This window comes from Jatropha curcas, chromosome 7 (assembly GCF_041381405.1).
Source record: "Jatropha curcas cultivar XTBG-Jc1 chromosome 7, XTBG_Jcur_1.0, whole genome shotgun sequence".
NCBI classification, from domain to species: Eukaryota; Viridiplantae; Streptophyta; class Magnoliopsida; order Malpighiales; family Euphorbiaceae; genus Jatropha; species Jatropha curcas.
Window position 1 is genome coordinate 25,772,449 of NC_143157.1, and position 19,274 is coordinate 25,791,722.

The 19,274-nt window shown below is 33.6% G+C and overlaps 2 protein-coding genes across 4 annotated transcripts; one reads left to right on the forward strand and one right to left on the reverse strand.

The window, feature by feature from the left end:
• Positions 1-455: 455 nt before the first annotated feature.
• LOC105633151 (uncharacterized) lies at positions 456-4,457 on the reverse strand. Its single transcript, XM_012215712.4, has 5 exons — positions 4,105-4,457; positions 3,288-3,571; positions 3,136-3,190; positions 1,668-1,756; positions 456-932 (listed from the first exon to the last, which is right to left on the reverse strand). Exons 2-5 carry the CDS (start codon positions 3,546-3,548, stop codon positions 687-689), a joined length of 651 nt encoding a protein of 216 aa, XP_012071102.1. The 5' UTR covers positions 3,549-3,571; positions 4,105-4,457; the 3' UTR covers positions 456-686.
• A 2,659-nt stretch (positions 4,458-7,116) lies between these two features.
• Positions 7,117-19,096, forward strand: BGAL9 (beta galactosidase 9). Of its 3 annotated transcripts, none has more exons than XM_012215713.4 (19): positions 7,117-7,433; positions 8,188-8,283; positions 8,397-8,509; positions 8,726-8,792; positions 9,448-9,540; positions 9,963-10,106; positions 10,349-10,437; positions 10,696-10,801; positions 11,445-11,532; positions 11,701-11,822; positions 13,389-13,592; positions 14,269-14,504; positions 14,822-14,937; positions 15,315-15,412; positions 16,251-16,361; positions 16,937-17,047; positions 17,417-17,625; positions 17,789-18,140; positions 18,797-19,096. In XM_012215713.4, exons 1-19 carry the CDS (start codon positions 7,233-7,235, stop codon positions 18,935-18,937), a joined length of 2,697 nt encoding a protein of 898 aa, XP_012071103.1. In that variant the 5' UTR covers positions 7,117-7,232; the 3' UTR covers positions 18,938-19,096. The 3 variants fall into 3 exon arrangements, with proteins under 3 accessions (XP_012071103.1, XP_012071104.1, XP_020534473.1); XM_012215714.4 differs by having other exon boundaries at positions 7,118-7,433; positions 14,272-14,504; XM_020678814.2 differs by lacking the exons at positions 7,117-7,433; positions 8,188-8,283 and having other exon boundaries at positions 9,435-9,540.
• Positions 19,097-19,274: the final 178 nt, after the last annotated feature.

Sequence of the window (19,274 nt, forward strand, 5' to 3'; positions counted from 1 at the left end):
TTATTGTTATTGTTTTTGGCTTTTAAATTTTGTTTTTTCAAATGTAAAGAAAGATGATTTATTATTAAACTCTATAGAAATTTGTTATTTTGGTGCCTTAAAATAGTGAAATTGGTTTTCACGGAAAGAAAAAATAAAAATTACTTCTTCAAGTACTTTTTTTAATTTTTATTTTTTATAAAATTTGATTTTAAACTGACACGCAACCATAGAAAGTAAAAAGTTTTTTATCCTCCTAGCAAAATGAATTTCCTGAGAATCAGCAAATTGAACTTTCAGACAATCAAACTTATGTTGATTTTTATATTATAAGAAAAACCATATGCTTTAAATAAGACTCCCATTTGAGCTATAATCCGTGTTGAATAAAAGTATAAAATGAAAATTCAAATTCAACATGATCTCAAATACAAGTTAACCAATTATTAGAACCAACATATTCAACTACAAAGGAGTAAACCAATTGATTGCATTATATACAAAATAATAATAATAATAATAATAAACAAATCAAAATTGAGTACATCATCTTAAATCAGCCAGTCAATAAGGTTAGTTATTCTTTCCCCCACCCCCCAAAATCAAAAGTTGTTCTCATTGTCCCTCCCTAGACAGTCATCAACCCAATTGAAGATTTTTATCAGTCAGCCTGGCTAATTTGTCGCCTAGTTTCACCAATCATAAATTCATTCAATTGTGGTAGGAAGGTAAACCCTAAAGATGGATCGCTTTCCGACCTTCTGCCTGCAGGTTGGGCATTTGCTGCGTAATGATTTTAGCGATCTGAGGAGGCATTCCTTGCAGAATATGTGACCACACTTTGTTGATGTTGGTTCAATTAAAGGGCCTATGCATATAGGGCAACTGAAGATAGATTCTTCAGGCACCGGAACAGACTGGGACGATTCTTGAACCGTGGACACATTCTTTGCCTGCAAATGAAACTTCACAGAAGTTAAAAACATTGAAATGAAACAAAAGCTTATTAGGAGTTGCGGAAACAAGTAACTACTATAACCATAGCAAATGACCCAATAAGAAGAGGAACTTTACAAAGAGGTTCCTAGCTTGAAATATGGAAGCAGAACTACATAATTGCACAAAAGCTTTATACTGTACCAAAAAATAATAATGATAAACAGAGTACTAATGGTGCCTATGGAAAAAGTGGGAAAAAAAAAATACAGCTAAAGGCTCCAATAATAGTTGCATGATTTAACATATTTGTACAGTTTTTGAAATCTTGAGAGTAATCCCACAAAATATCTAAATATTGTACCTGGTTTACATCATTCTTTTCAACAGATTTATACAAATAGGTGACTGATGACAGGTCCAACCACTTAAGTCAAAACATTAATAGCACATGACATGGGAGCTAAAGGAAATTTTGAAAAAGAAATTAACAGCAGTTAAAAGAAATACAAGCAGCAAAACAGTAAAGAGAAGAAGTATCACCAACTACTACAAAAAACTGAAGATAACCAACCAGTGATAACCAAAAATATATCAGAAAACTCGACAACTTATGTGCAGAACGAAAATTTAAAAGCTTCCTAACAGAGAAGAGATGTCAGGACATAACCAGAAATAAAAGGAAAAAAGAAAACGAAGATCAAGCAAGAACACACCATCATCATCATCTTAAAAAAGTTTGCTAAAAATACCTTCTTCCTGTTACTTGTTCCTGGTTTCAAGCAAGGCTGGCTGTCATCTGGAATTCTTCTTTTGCAATTATTGCATAAAGTGGTGGCATCTGTCAATTCCCAATGGAAGCACAGGCATAAGTTACTGCTAAACTACTAGGAAACTAAATATACTAGCCCTCCACCAATTCCAAATCAAAGAAAAGGATAGATAGGATGATGTTTTGTTGCAAAAGGACAACCAGAGAATAACAGGAATGTGAATTGTTTGAAAGGATAAGGAAATAATGTGACTCCAAGGAACACACAAAATATTGCTTCAATTATTACGTTAACGGCAACTATTTTTTATATTTAATCCATGTTTATAAATCACAGCATATTTAATATTAAAATGAATAACAAAAGTATAACCCAAAACAAAACCTAAAAAGATTATGATACAGATGTTAATAAGGATCAGAAGTGAAGAAAAGGTAACAAAGTACCATTGAAACAAAATTTTAATGGCTAGAAGCAGGTTTGCTGCCATTCATGTTCCCTCATATAGCAATTGGCCCTTTTTGCCCTGAATAATGAAGCATGCAGAGGTAATACTATCACTCTGTCCAGAACCAGTTTAACAATGAAATAAATCAATACAATTTACCCCATGCTCACAAACCAAACCACAATGGCAATTGACTGGGTTGGTCATTAAAAAAAAAATATAAATGAAAGTCTCTATGTTACTCTTGATTAAACAATTATAAAGGATTAAAAAAAAAAAAAAGGATTTTAAAGCAGCTTGAATTCAGGGATGAAGCTGCTCATTGGAAGAGGGGGGCAATCCCCCCTCCTCTTAGGAGGAAAAAGAAAATTTTGATTATATTTTCACAGTTCAAACCCTAGTTTCTCCACTTTTGCCAAAGTACACCAACCACTTTGTCCCCATTCACTTATGTGTTATAGAGTCCCCCCCCCCCCCCCCCCTTTTCTATTTACATTCTAGCTTCGTCACTGCTTCAAGTACAGCACAAAGAAATGGTAAATTACACCTGGTGGCATGAGTTGGTTGTTTAAAACTAATTTTACACAAATTCCAGGTTTAAATTTTTTTTTTTTCACACGAATTATTTTTTCCTCCAAACAAATGAATCGGATAACATAAATTCCAATTTCAGTTCTTTAGGACTTTTACCAGGATATGCTTCCATTCAGTACACAAGGGGCAAAACTTTAACATGAAATCACAAGTAAGATTATTTTGAGCAGTTAAGCCATTGCATCTTTGTGAATGGCAGTGGTGGTACCGATGGTTGAAGCTTGAAAGCTTCTGCACATACTATTTGCAGCAAGACCATTGATCAGAGCATAGCATAACCTGTTGTTGCTTTACTTAAAACTCATAAGATCAACTTTCAGGGGTTGTTTCATATAGGTAAAATTCAAATCCACATATGATCAGACAAACATGCAAACATAATAAGAGAACAAGAAGGCCCATTACCAGCGCATCCCCTGAGAATTCCATGAGGACTGTTTCTTTCAGAATTTTGCCTGGCCTACCAACAGATAAAACAATAGAAGAGAATAAGTTGAAAAAAAAAAAAAAAAACTAGGCTGATACAAGAATATACAATAATTAACACAATAACATACTTCAGCAAATGCCCTTGGGGAGATTATAGTAACTTCATCATCCAGGACCTCAACAACATTTGTAGTTTGATGTCCATGAGCTTGAGCTTGAGCTTGAACTTGAACTTGTTGAGAATGAGTATAACTGGATAAACCAAGAGATAAATCAAGAGCACTCATTTGAGGAGGGAGTGGATAGTTAAGATCTATGTCTAGATTCAACCCTCTGCTTTGAGCGTTTGTCAAGTTCCCTTCCAAACAGTTGAGTGCCCACGAATCCATGTTAGCATCAAACGCTAACAAACCTATATACCCAGAAAAAAGAACATGTTATTGTGTTACTTTTGAATAAAACCAACATGTCAGTCAAAATCAATAAATCAAGGTTCAAGACGGAAGCTTTCTGTGAATTGGGATTGAGCCTATACAAATCAAATAATATAATCAACAGAAACATAAATTCATTAACAAATAGTACAATTTCACTCCTGAGACCAAATAATTATTACTTATTTATATCTATTTCATCCTTTCTCATCCAAACAAATACATACCAAGGAATCAAAAGAGTTTTATCTCCTTGAAATTGGATCGAAATCTAGGAGAGATAATATGGGGAATAAATTTACTAGGGATTTCTGAGGAAGAAATTCAAATTTCAAAGACTGTAGTTTTATAAACAAAACCGACATCATAAATTAACCAATCCATGATCTTTCAAAAGCCATCAAACAGAAACATATGCCACTCGCTAGGTAAAAACACACCCGAAAATTATTAAAACAAATATATAAAAGATGGATCCCCAATTTGATCAAGAATCGCCAACAGAACGCACCTGTGCAGAGAATCAAGACGGTGTTTTGCAGCGTGAGAAAAGAAACAGATCGGTGGCCGCGATATATAGAAGAACGACGAAGGAAAGGTTAGTGAAAAAGGCAAGAATAAGATTTTATTGTTGTTAATGGAATTGACGAGGCAGTTCTGGGTTTCCATTTTTATTCAATGAATTTTTTAATTGTCCTTTTATTTTGGAAACCAAATCACTTTTAAAATCAGCCACTGGCCCCTACTTTTTAGTTTCGGTTTTAATGTCTTCTTCCATTCTTTTCTTCGTTCATGATTGTGCCGCCAATTTTGATTGCCTTTGCTAAGGCTTGCCGTTTCCTTATAAACTTCTCTGCAGTCTGCTTTGTCTCTTTCAGGCTTTGACCCCTCTTTGTCTTCCGACCAACGACACGGTGTCGTTTGATATCTAAGTTTAACGACTTTGGGGAAGTCAGCGTTCATATTGAGGGAGAAGAATATTGAAATGAATTTATGTCAGATATATTTAATCTAAAAATATTTATTTATAGATAATTTTGGATTTCCTTTATGTTCGTAAAATTAAAGATTCAAATAATTTTCATTTACATAAAACATGAAAACTTACAACTTGTTTGATTGGATGTAAAATATGGAGCATAACGAGTGAAAATTTTTTAGATTTTGCAAAATACCTTATTTTGGGAAAGTAAATTTGTGAGTGGATGTAAAATATTCTTATTTTACTCCATTCAATTTATAGTCTGTTTGGTAAGATTAATTATTTTGATAATTATTAGCTGTTTTAACAACAGTTAGCTGTTTGAGTGTTTTTTCATAAAACGATAAAAGTTAAACCCCATATGAATTAACTTTTCACAAAATATTAATTTAATCTCTAAAAGCTAATATAAACATTATATTGCTAAACATTTTTTTAAATAATATTTAGCATTTTAACATAAACTATTTAAAAAATCGTTACCGTAATACACCATTGCTCTCCGAAATGAGAGGGAAAATAAGATAGCGAGAGTGCAGACAAAGTAAAATAAATTTATTTTACTCTCTCCCTCTTATTTCCCATCAATCTAAACAAAGAGTATAAACTGAAGAGGTAAAGTGAATAATATGTCGTGCTCTCTTGTTTTACATTCTCCCTTGTTTTACACCCTTCCTTTATCCAAACAAAACATTAGGATCAGATTTGTTATTAATGACCGTACCCACGAACCAAATCAATTAAAATATTTTTTTTATACTTTATTTTCTTTCTTGGTATATGGTCAAAATACACTTTTTTTAATAAAAAATTATTTTTTTATTGATTTGGTTTGCAATTGAACTCATACATCAAATTTACGTAAGTCAATCTCAAGACTTATATATATCTATAAATTAATTCCGTAATTTTATTCCATTTTAAAATTTTGTTATTATTAATATCCCATTTTACAAAATTGAGAATAATTGCAGCATAAGATAAAACATGTTTTCAGAACATTTTTTTTCTAAATCAATATTCAACTACTTTAATTATATTCAATTAAGTATAATTTAAATTTTTATTTCTTCTTTTTTATAAATATAAGAGGAAAATAAAACTTTCTATACCATCTAAGATAAATTATCCACTATAAATCATGAAATAATGGATGGTGTGATTTTAGCCTTGTTTGGCAAAATTAGTTGTTTAAAATAGCTTTTTTAGTAAGTATTTAAATAAAATTAGCTATTAATAGTTGTTAATTGTTCCAATATGTGAAAATTAACTCTTTTTTTAGTAAGTATTTGACAAAATTAGTTGTTAATATTAAATAAAGAGTAACTTTCCGTAATTTGTCAAATTATAAAAATCAGTAAACATTATAAATAATAGAAGTAGCGACACACTACTAATTTCATTTTAAAATATAATTAAATCGTTTAAAATTTTTGCATTGAGATTAAGAAATGAATTAATTTCCTAAATTATAATAAAACAAAGAATAATTTGTAAATTAGTCGTTTCATTTCAAAACATACGTCATTTTAAAGTAACTATTTTATTATAAAATATAAGTTGTTTGAATATTTTAAGGTGTAATAAATAATTATTTAAAATTTACCATTATTTATATTTAATATAATATAATGATGTAAAATATGAGTAATAATGTGAGATAAAGGATAATTTGTTTGAATTATCTTTAGTTTTTTATAATTTAGGATATTAATTACTTCAATTAATTATGTTGCTCCTTGATTTAGAGTAAATTTCTTTTGTTTTTGTTAAGAAATCAGCGAATCAGATTACTCGTTGCTCATACCATTGCTAGAATGACTATTTCTGTGCCTAATTTCCAAATGGGGTATATACTCCTAATATAATAACGTTTTATTCTCCGATTCTAATAATATGAGCTATTCTGTTTTGCTTTAAAAAAAAAAAAATTACAATGAATTTTGCATATTTATGGTAATAAAAAATGGATAAAATTTACATCGTTTTAATGCACAGTGTTTGACAACTCATTATTCTCCTTTTTTTTTAATATATATTTTTGAATCTTTATCTTTTAAAAATGTGAAAATAAATTTTTATTTTGTTATAATAAAATTATAAAAAATTAAAGTATTGTCTTAATTTAAGCTTAAATAACTTAATTATAATGCCTGTTAGGCTGTTATATCAATAACAAGCCCAGTAATTGTGAGAACACTAACAAGCATTACAATTATTATTACAAAAAGTTTTGAAAAACAAGGAATTTACATAAATAAGCTCAGTAAGAATAATGTCAATCGTTATGATTAATTTATTATTAATTATTTCAAATAAACAAAATTACGACTCATGGTAATTTTAATTATTCAATTGCTTGATCCCCTAAATTTATTACTCCAAAACGAAATTGCAAAAATATATAGAATTAATTTAAAAACTTGTAATTATGCCCTTCGGTTTTGGCGGGTAATGATAAAATAAAACCCGGTTTTCGGACCCGTATAAAAAAAATCTCTTCAACCCGATAGACAACCTGTCATTATCCAAAAAACCATCGTTTTGATCGGCAGTTGGTTGCTTCTGCGTCTCGCCTTACTTTATTATGACTCATTCGGTCTTTGCCGATTATTTGCTATTTTTCAGTCTCTGCTTTTCTTCTGGTAAACACAAAAATGGTAGCAAGAGGAAGAGGAGAAGCTGTGCTTCAATGTCTGTCTTTACCTCTAATAATTATTCATATTCAGTTGTTCTTAGTATCCGCCAACTTCTTCAAACCGTTCAACGTTAGCTATGATCATCGCTCACTGATCATCGATGGTCATCGTCGGATGCTCATTTCTGGCGGAATTCACTATCCTCGCGCCACTCCCGAGGTGCTTAATTTCGTATTCTACTTTTTTTTTTGTCACTGCTTGGTCGCTGATAATGATGTTTAGTAGGAGAAAACTGAATTTCGTTTTTTTAAATTAAGTATTAGATAATTTATTTTTTATTCTTACGGTTGTGCTTGTTGCTCATAGTCTATCGAAGATCAGAAGAATTGTAGAAATTGTTGCTGTTTGTTGAAGTTTTAGGACTTCAAAAAAAGGAGAAAGCATTTCTATGTTTTTTTTTTTTTCACTCTGGCTGAATTTCGATTCTGCAAGTAATGCTTCTTTAGTTTTCTGTTACTGGCCCTGATTTTTCATTCTTATATTTGGTTTATGGTTATTCTGTGATAGGATGTGTGCTTGTTTCACTTTTGGAGCCTAATTACTGGAATGAGGGTGTGTGATAACTGTAGAAAAGTTATGTAAATACTGAACCAATTTTGTTTTATAGTGATATGCCTGCTGACCTAATTATTTGGATGAAGAGATCATTTAAGTTAGTCTGGGGAATGCAGTAGTCATCTATGGTTAGACCTTACAAGGTCAAGGTGGATGGTGATTTAGCCAACCTTCATTACGAATCTGATGCGTTTGTTTATTTTTGTAGTTTCTGTGTGCGGTATATCTTTTGCTAACAGCGTCTCTTTCTGGCAATATGCGTTAGTCTATTTGTTCATCTGTAGCGGCAATTTTATTTTTCATGATTGGTTTTCAGATGACAAGGTTTTCACGTCTTACATATTTCATGTAATTTCAGATGTGGCCTGATCTGATTGCAAAGAGCAAGGAAGGTGGTGTAGATGTGATTCAGACTTATGTGTTTTGGAATGGACATGAGCCAGCTAGAGGACAGGTGCAATTAATTTTAGTTCAGCTAGTTTTTGATCGTGGCCTATCATGGTGGCTTTTCTAATTTCACTTGTTATTGTTTCACTAAAACACTGTACATTACTTTATTGCTTTCAGTATATCTTTGAAGGAAGATATGATATTGTCAAGTTTGTGAAGCTTGTGGGAGCTAGTGGACTCTATCTCCATCTTCGTATAGGTCCTTATGTTTGTGCAGAATGGAATTTTGGGTCTCATCTTCTCTTTCCTTTATATTTTGGAAGTTTTTATTTTTATTAAAAATCCATCTAGAGAATGATTTTTAGTCTTTTTTCTTCCTTGTAATTAATCATTCACTGTTTCTGGCATTTGCTTGATGCTTTGCATTAGGACATATTTGCTAATCTTGTATTAAAAACCCAAATTTCTTTCATAATTTTTCTTATTTTGGTTGACAATGATTGCAGGGGCTTCCCAGTGTGGTTGCGTGATATCCCTGGCATAGTTTTTCGAACAGATAATGCTCCTTTTAAGGTATCATCGGCCTATGAGTTGATTACAGTTGCATATTTGGGTAATGCATATTTAACAATCTGTTTGAATTTGACTGCCACTTTAAAGTTGATTGTACCACCTTATGCTAGAATGTAGAATTGAAAAAAAAAAAAGAAAAATAAAATTCAAATCATTCTATTGAGGCTAGGAAACCTTCCATCTTATCTTTGATTTTCTCTCTCCATCTTTCCCTGTGTGTCAACACTGTGCCTTTTAGCTTTGACCTTATTTTATACATCTATTAGCTTGGAAGATAATGATCATGCCTTGGACTCTTTGCAATAAGTAATCTAATTTCCCTCCTTCCTTCTCTCCCTCCCCTCTACCATACTCCTTTGTGGCATCTAGTGTCCTGGTCAAGCAATCATTCCTATCATTTGTCTTCATCTTTTTTTTTTTTTATTTCTTGTACCTTCTATTTTGCCCTCTGGAAATTGATCTCTTGTTTTCCTTTGTACTATTACAATATTTTCTGCAAAGCTTCATTGTCATTGTCAGGATCTATTATAACTACCTGATGCTGACAAGTAAATTTGTGGAATTTGAGAAGAAAAAGATGGCGAGTCTGTTGAAATTGATTCAAAAGTCTCATAAAGAGTATTGTTACTTTTTTTATGATAGTCAATGTCTGCAGGAGGAGATGCAACGGTTTGTTAAGAAGATTGTAGATCTAATGCGAGACGAAAAGCTATTATCTTGGCAAGGTGGTCCAGTTATCATGATGCAGGTTGTAAGACAATTTTAATTTCCAATTTGTGCATAACAGCTATTTATTATTTTCTGTAAGGCTGAGTTATTTGTGAGATCGATGGCTTATTTTTGGTTTCAATATGCAAGGAGATCGAATTAGAATCTCATTCTGTTTGATTTGATTCTGACACTTCTTGTGTCTTATGGAGATGGTGATACATCATATGAGAAAGGGGAATCACTCAAAATTTGGACATTTTATTTGGCAATCTTCTTCTCATTTCTTTGGGAATCGCCTGACATGATTTGGAGATGAGATTTTGAGCCATTATTTTCAGCCACTTGTGATTTTTTTGTAGTAAAACGAACCCAAGCTACTGTCCAACCAGTTCATATAGTCACTAGAATGAAAATTTTCCATTGGAAAATAGGATGTAACTATAAATAAATTTTTGACAGATTGAAAATGAATATGGAAACATTGAACACTCAATTGGGCCTGGGGGAAAAGAATATGTTAAGTGGGCTGCCAAGATGGCTCTAGGGCTTGGTGCAGGGGTTCCATGGGTAATGTGCAGGCAGACTGATGCTCCTGAAAACATTGTAAGGTCTTCACCTTCTATACATGATGTCTTTTAAGTTTCGTAAACTATGTTATTTTGCATTCAAAATTTTGCTCAGCCTTCTATATTGACAATATTGAAAATATGACAGGAATTTACAATTATATTTTGCCAAACAAATTTCTGATTTATTTGTTTTAGTAATGGTAGTGTCAATTGCAATGTAATTAGTTCTGAATTGATGAATCATTATTCCTTTGATATTTTGGTTAATTTTTGCAGATAGATGCATGCAATGAATACTATTGTGATGGTTATAAGCCAAATTCCCCAAAGAAACCAATAATTTGGACAGAGGATTGGGATGGATGGTATGACAATTCCTTGTGATCTACATATTCAATTGAGCAAATTCTATGGTTTTTTCTTCCCTTGTCAGGGTTCCACATTGTGGGTGTATTTTGCCCAAGACATTTAGGATATAGTGCCTTCATTTCCTGACTCTTTAAGGCATGCTAATTTAAGCATGTTTTTAATGCTTCATTTCTAAACTTGCGTTTATCTGTCTTAATGATGCTGCTGCAAGTATTTGAGCAGGATTTTCCTCATTTTAAGTTGGCTTTTTGAAGGTATGCGAGTTGGGGTGGAAACTTGCCTCATAGGCCAGTTGAAGACCTAGCCTTTGCAGTTGCACGATTTTTTGAACGGGGAGGGAGTTTCCAGAATTACTATATGGTATAATAGAGAAGTGAATGCTATTTTAATTTATCAAAACATACACGGGAAAGTATTATTCTTGCAAAAAGTTATGAGGATGTACCATCTTGTGTGCTTTGTTGGGTCTGTCAGTTACATGGTTTAAAATTCCAGTTCACTTCACTTGTTAGTAATGGACCACTTAATTTAGGGCCAAATGATATCCCTTCGTGGTACATGTGGGAAAATATTAGACTTGCAGTTTTTTTGGTTATGAGTTGCATATTCAGTATTTCCCTTCAATTTCTTTGTTACAATTGCTAAGTTTCATTTTGCAGCAAAACAAATTTGGTGTTACTCCTTGTAACAGGAGGCAGACAAACTTTTATTATTTCCATGGATTTAATCAAGGAAGCTAATGAACTATCTGAAATGGAGTGGCTCTTTACAACCATAGCCCCATAATGGTTGCATTTATAAGGCCTCTCTATGATCTAGGATTCACTTCTTAACAATTATTGTTAAGTAAGATGCAAAATTAAATGAGCAACAAATAATTTCATAGTTTCTTCAATAATAAATCTCTTTATCCTTTGCGGAAATATATCATTTTCATTCAGTAAAGACCATTGATGTCTACAAGCAATATTTTGACAAGCATACTGCATGTTGCAACTTGCAGTATTTTGGTGGAACAAACTTTGGTCGAACTGCTGGTGGCCCATTTTATATAACTAGTTATGACTATGATGCTCCAATTGATGAATATGGTAGGTGTAAATTGGATTTAGAAAAAACAATTTTCCTTATCTTGAAACAACTTTCAATTCAGGCATAAGTTGCTTATATATGTTTGCCAAATTTAAGCATCAGATAGAAGCCCAAATTGAAGATTCTGCTCCTCATTCTATACTCTCTCTGTGTCTCTTCCCATTTAGGACTGTTGAGTCAGCCAAAATGGGGGCATTTGAAGGAACTGCATGCTGCTATAAAGCTTTGTGAACCAGCTCTAGTTGCTGCAGATTCACCTCAGTACATAAAATTGGGACCTAAGCAAGAGGTTTGTTCTGTGTTTTCTTAGCTTTTCTGACATGAGTGCTTTTAAGTTTAATGTTTCCCTGAGCTTCATGTATCAAAAGAGATGTTAATTTCTTTGCTTCCTGGACCGCTTCATTTTGCAATCTATGTTTTGTGAGGCTGTTATTTCCAATATAAACTGACTAAAAATATTTTGATCAGGATTTGGCCTTGTACTTCTCAACTGCCTTAATATGAAAGCATTATTTTCTTCGTAAAAATTATTATATTCTTTACCATTATAGCAGAATAGACCTTGCTGAAATGCTTCCTCTTCCTGATTCAAAGAAAATGGAGAGATTCCTCATTTTCATTTTCAAAAAGTTATTCCTTTTTCCTGTTCTTCACATTACTGTAGTTTTTGATTGGCTATCTCATTTTCTTAGAAGTGTTTAGCTGAATGTAAGAGAAAAAAAATTTTCTACAGCACTGTTAGGATAAAAAGTTGGTTGGGGAAATAAAGGGAGGAGGAATAAAATGAGAAAACAAATGTGATAGTGTTGTTTGGAAGGTGGTGGAAGTTTGTGTGAGAAAAATATTGAAATTATTATGATATACACCCTTCCCTCTCTTATTGAAGTATGAAAATAGATGACAACTATCACTATGTTTGGAAGAACAATTAAATAAGCCTTTTTATTCATCTTTACCCTCAAATTTGAAGAGAAACATTGTCTTTGGGCCCAGGAGATTATTCTACTGTTCATTGCCTACCCCCCCCAAGTTTTCTACACCATTCCCAAATGGTAGAATCACAATCTCCAATACACCTTTCATCACCCTGGTTTTCTTTCATTTCTGCCTCTAAATCACATTGATCTTGTTTGCATTGAGATAAAATATGGGATTCTACTTTGTGGTAAATTGAATGTTTCCTAGTGGAAGTTATTTGTGCTGTCAATTTATCTGTGTGATATCGCTTATGTAAATCGCTAAAGTTTTGAAGCTAAGTCAGAGAGAGCAGCATGGCTGGGATAATCACCTTCACTTTTACTAAATGTACTCTAATGTGAAAATGCCTTATGTAAGCAATAATTGAAATTGTCAAGGGATATACATCATTAGTAAACACTTTCTGTAAGTGGATTTTATTTATTTATTTTTTTAAAAGTAGATTCCAGGGTTTTCCTATATCTTGGAAAGGTCTATTCAAGTCACCTTTATTGTAACAAAGTTTAAAGGGTAGCAGTTGATTGTCAAAAATGAGGACATAATTATAACCATCTAATAAGTGGGAAATGAGTTAATATATTGACTCTCCAGAAATGACCAACTTGAAATATTTGGAAACTAATAATACTACTGTATCTGATATCTTTCTCCATTTAACAAAATTGCACTGACTAGTTGGAGCACGAAGTTCTAGACAAATACACTGCTAGGCAAATATTACCAGAATCATCTTTTGTTCTGGTTGGATGGATCTTTGTCCCTTTTCTGCAAGTGAATTGTTGTCTATTGTGCTTCGTACTTTTTATTCTCCTTATGCTCTTTTCTGGCTTATATTGAAGCTTTTTTTTTTTTTTTTTTCTTGTGTCACTACTTTCAGGCACATTTGTACCATACAAATGCTCACACTGAAGACCTGAACTTAACTCAGCATGGAAGTCAAAGCATTTGCTCTGCATTTCTTGCGAATATTGATGAGCATAGAACAGTCACAGTGAGATTCTTTGGTCAATCATATACTTTACCACCGTGGTCAGTGAGCATATTGCCAGATTGCAGGAATGTCATCTTCAACACTGCCAAGGTAAGGTCTTTTCCAACATTCATAAAATTGGGCACTTATCTGACACTAGGAATAATTTTCCCCCCTTTATTTTCTTTTGATACTTGAGGCCTGAAAATTTTAATATAAGGTCCGTTATGAAGTTATACACCTTTATTTGTCATGAGGTAGTTTAGATCTGTCTTCAACTAAACTGTTGTATTAAGTAAAGGTGCAGAATATCTGGATATCATATCTGGGATAATTCTGAAGAATGTATCTCTCTCTTAACTGATCTGGTCTGCATGGTTGATGGGATGAAATGCCATACTGTTCTAGATGTTCTTCACAATTTTCTTGGAAAGTGTAGCAAAGTGAAGACAGTTTTGAATTCTTTCTCAAGGTGGTTGTTTAGCTATCTAGGGTGTTTCAGATTTTTATTATATGCTACTAGGAATGCAGTCATCTACACATGATGAGACATAAATTCATTTCCATTTGCCAAAGTCTTTCTCTATCTGTTGCTCTTCCTATTTGTGGATTATAGTAATGATAAAAGACGATCCATTTCTAAATATTCAAATGATGAAGATTGTATGGACAAGCTACAACTTCTTAGTTTTCAGTCTATGATGAGATTTAGCTGTTTTTTCTTTTTGTTCCTGGAGTTTAGCTTGTATCCCTTATTGTTACTATTCCATATCTTTCCCCATAAAAGCAGGTAGCAGCACAAACTTCTATCAAATCTGTAGAGCTTGCTTTGCCTTATTTTCCAGATATTTCTACATCCAAGCAAATCTTGGCTAAGAAGGAACAGTCCCTTACGACAACATCCTGGATGACTATAAAAGAGCCAATCAGCATTTGGAGTGAGAACAATTTTACAGTGCAAGGCATATTGGAGCATTTGAACGTGACAAAGGACCATTCTGACTACCTATGGTATTTCACCAGGTACTTGTCTAGTCTTGGATATGGCTGCAAACTACAAAAGCATTCAACTCTGTAAGAAATTTCTTTATAATGGATATCCACTTAAGCTTTTTTTTTCTTTAAAAATTTTGATAGAATGCTATAGGCCCAGTATATTCCAACTCTCAAAAACTTTTACGTTGGCTAGGATTATCCTCAATGCTAAAAAGGCAGGGTTTATTTCTGTCACGAACTTTATGTTGAACCACATCATTGGAAAAAAGTTAGATAATTACTATGTTTGCTGATTTAGTTTCTATATGCACTGACGCCTAATTAAATTCACTTTTGAAATGTAGAATATATGTTTCTGATGATGACATTGCACTTTGGGAGGAAAATAAAGTTCTTCCTTCAGTTACAATAGATAGCATGCGTGATGTGTTACGTGTATTCATTAATGGCCAGCTTACAGGTAATTTATCAAATTCTTCTTCTTCATTGGTTTGGGATGGGGGCTAATGGTCATGAAACTCTACAGTGCACCTATGAAATTGCTTTCATTTGTACAAACATGATTTGATATACCTGGAACACATCCTAGATGTTCTAATTGTCTGGGCCACAATATTTCTGCTACTTAAGAGATCCTCTTAGCCCTTAGAAAATACTTATGCAGCTCTTATGAAAGTTGTGCTGGCCCATTTTTTTTTTCTCCCCTAAAGCAAAATATCTTTCTACTTTTAAATACTAGGTACTTCTAACTAATACTTGCTGCCTTGTTTTAAAAATCTCACTATCCTATATATTGTCTTTGATGTCTATGCTGCTGCTATTCTGTTCAAAATAAAGGCAGTGTGGTCGGTCATTGGGTCAAGGTGGTGCAACCAGTTCAATTTCAGAAAGGATATAATGATCTAGTGTTGGTGTCCCAGACAGTGGGTTTGCAGGTAAAGTTTGGTATTCTTGTCAAAATTTGAATATATTCTGATGTTAGTACTTGTTTCCCAGCTGCTATGTAGCTGACTGTCAAGTTGTCTTATTGGCATGTCCCATTGGCTTAGATTGGCAAAATTACGTAGGACAATAATAAAATATATTTCACATGGAAAGAGGATTCTGGAAAGGGAGTGATGGGCCTCAAAAAAGAAGATAAATTATATGTTTGTCTCCTCCTCTCTCTCTTTCTCATTGCAGGCGGCTCTTGATATGATATAGGAAATGGAGCTAACTTCTGTTGGAATGGTGTTTGTGCGACAATAGGATTATCTGTGGCTGTTAGCAACCTTCTATAAATTGCATTACTATGCTTCCCTGCTACCACAGCCAAACCCAAAAAATTGGGAAATCTTCTTAATTTGCCATATATTCACATTTTTGCTATTCTAACCATTTTTGTTTCTTTGTTATATCTATCTGCTAGCCATATATAAAATTTCTATATGCTAACCAATCTGTAAATTTCTTTTAACCTTGGTTGCCAAGTAAAAGCTAAGGAGAGCTGGAGTACGTATTTCTGGTTGCAACTGGCAGTTCTAAGGTTGCAGATTCATGAATATGATGAACCCTTGTAGTCCTGATTCTGCATGATTTGGCCAGATTCTTCCCTTTCATTACTGGTCAAATGTGTCCTAGGCAGTGATGTTAGATCTTGTGTCAGTAATTGGTTATTGGCAGGCTAATTCATTATATTTTGTGGCATTTTATTTAATTCTAGTTATCCATTTTTATGTATTATCATGTACCTGAATGAATCTTAACTACTGATTATTTATGCCAATGATGCAGAATTATGGTGCCTTCTTAGAGCGGGATGGAGCAGGCTTTATAGGACAAATTAAGCTTACTGGATTCAAGGATGGAGATATAGACCTCTCAAAATTATTGTGGACCTACCAGGTATGTAATCAACAGTTTAAGCTGGTTTCCTTGGTTTCATTTTTTGGCGCCTAAAGTCATGGAGTGAGCAGTCTCTCTTTCTCATGTTTGGTGAAGTGTCAGTTGTTGAACTTGCAACTAGTTCTTGAACAACATTTTCCAAGACCAAATTCGTTGAATTCTCATGTCTGCACATGTTCAGCGTCTCTTATAAAAGAAATCTACGTATGAAGGCATCTAAATTTAGAACAAAGCAAAGAAAGCAATCTATGATCTAACCGCTGGATCTTGGATCCTGGATGCATCTGATCTACTGAATTAGGACATGTTATATTGTGGGAAACTATATACTATAGATTTCTATCTATTTCTATTGTTAATCTTTAAGTTTTGAGTCTAATGGTGTTCACCTATACAATGGTATAGAAGGGGCGGGGTGATCTAACATATTAGAACTCCATAAAACACGGCTGCTACTTTGAGTTCTATTTCTTCTCTATGATTTAGTACCAAGATTTGATCATGTTATTGTGAGAGTGCTATTTACTCTTTTCTCTTTCTACAATTAAAGAATTGGGTGGATTCTTTTTTTTCAGGTGGGACTTCAGGGTGAGTTCCTCCAAATCTATACAGCTGAAGATAATGAAAAGGCAAAATGGACTGAATTGACTCTTAATGATATTCCATCGACATTTGCCTGGTACAAGGTAAATCTCATTTTTCCTGGATTTAAAACTGCATGAGCCCATTGTGCAGAATTTTGATGTGGTTTTTTATGCAGTGATTTGACTTATAAAATCTCACTTATGCCAATCACTAGTTTTATCTTTTTATTATCATAATCTTATCAAATCTTCTACTTTGTCTTTACTGTCTCAAATTTTCTCTTGTGCTTCTTGTTATTTTGAATAACAAGAACGTTCTCCTGGCCGCCTAGTTAGGTTCCTTGGCCTCAAGTAGATCCTGGCATTTATTTTTTAAATTTTTTATTGTGATCATCAGTTTTTGAAAATTCCCATAACCTCTTTCATGTTTCATTCATTCCTGAAATGACCTTATTTTCCTAATTCATGCAGACGTACTTTGATGCACCAGCTGGATCTGACCCAGTTGCTCTTGATTTAGGAAGCATGGGAAAGGGCCAGGCTTGGGTAAATGGCCATCACATAGGAAGATACTGGACTCTGGTTGCTCCACAAGAGGGATGCTCAATAAATTGCAATTATCAGGGAGCCTACAGTTCTGGAAAGTGTAGAACAAATTGTGGGAAGCCTACTCAAACCTGGTATACTTCCATTAAAATGCTCATGTCTGCATGTGCACACATCTCTATCTTATGGCTTATTGCTGCTTCTTTTACATGGATTAGGAGTCTACTTGATCCATAACGTAACAATCATTGTGAAAATCAGAGGCCTAATGCCACTAGTTGCCATGTCAATGTCCAGGTACCACATCCCACGGTCATGGTTACGGGCATCAAATAATTTACTTGTCATCTTCGAGGAGACAGGAGGGAATCCATTTGAGACTTCAGTAAAGTTGCGTTCAGCCAGTGTGATCTGTGCTCAAGTGTCAGAAACCCACTATCCACCTATCAAGAATAGATTCCATCATCCAGGTTTTGTTAATGGAGCTATTTCAATTGAAGATATGACACCAGAAATGCAGTTACAGTGTCAAGAAGGGTATGTAATTTCCTCAATAGAATTTGCTAGCTATGGAACTCCCCGAGGCGGCTGCCAGAAGTTTTCTAGAGGCAATTGCCATTCACCCAATTCATTGTCTGTGGTGTCCAAGGTATGTGTAATAACAAAACTTCTGCTAGGTCCCCTTCCAACCCCCCAAACAAACCAAAACCCAAAAAGAAAAAAAAAAAAAAATACCAACAGGTTACAGGTTCTGAGGATGAACGTTAATATTTGAAGTTGAAGGAATATCGCAGCCACTGAAATAGTGATGCATGAATTGGAACCTTTCATATAATGATTGTGCATAGATGCTATTGACATATAGAAAATCATGTGAAGCAGTTGGAAATAGACTACATAATGGGGCCTTCAGATGAACAGAAAAACTTTCTATCACCTATATGGTGCTATTTTGAAATTCAGTGGCAGACTATGGTTCAGTTTGTTTCTGACACATCTTAATGTTTTTAGTTTCGAGGTATGCAGTGGATCTTTTAAGTTTTAGGTTAGGAGGCCTAGCTTGTCACTCAAAGTATGGCATCTCTAGCTAGCTTATCACAAGTTCTCGGAGACACAACAAACATTGTGAGTTGTGTTTCCCAGTGCTCTTGCAAAGGAAGGATTCTACACTGATAATACTATAGATTGAGAGGCAATTCTTGCTGAGGCTTTATGTTGCCTCTCTGTTCTGAATTGAAGAAAGTGTGTGTACAAGGGTGGTTTTGCTAAGCAGATCATGACTTGTATCTTTATTCTATTCTGCAGGCTTGTCTAGGAAGAAACAAATGCAGTGTTTCAATATCAAATGCTGTATTTGACAGTGATCCCTGCCGTGGCATTGTGAAGACCTTGGCTGTCGAGGCAAGATGTGTCTTATCATCCAATGTCGGTCTCTCTCAATTTTGACGTCAGAAGCGTCTGTTGCAATTGATATCCAAATTGTGTAGGTGTTGTCTCAGTATCTTATAGTTGTTGGATGTAACACCTATATCCATATAATATGTATTTATGTATTATCATACTATATATATATATACACAGACAATGTGGACATGTTTAAAATAAGTCTCTCTTGTGCATGTAGATATATATTATATACATCTCATATTTACCAGGACTACTACATCAGATATTATGGTGAAAACACCAATTGAAGTTGGGTTTTACTTGTTTCACATTTGAAACATAAACCAGAATTAGATTCATGAGGTTAGAATGAGAGAATTTTTGAATGTACGAGAAT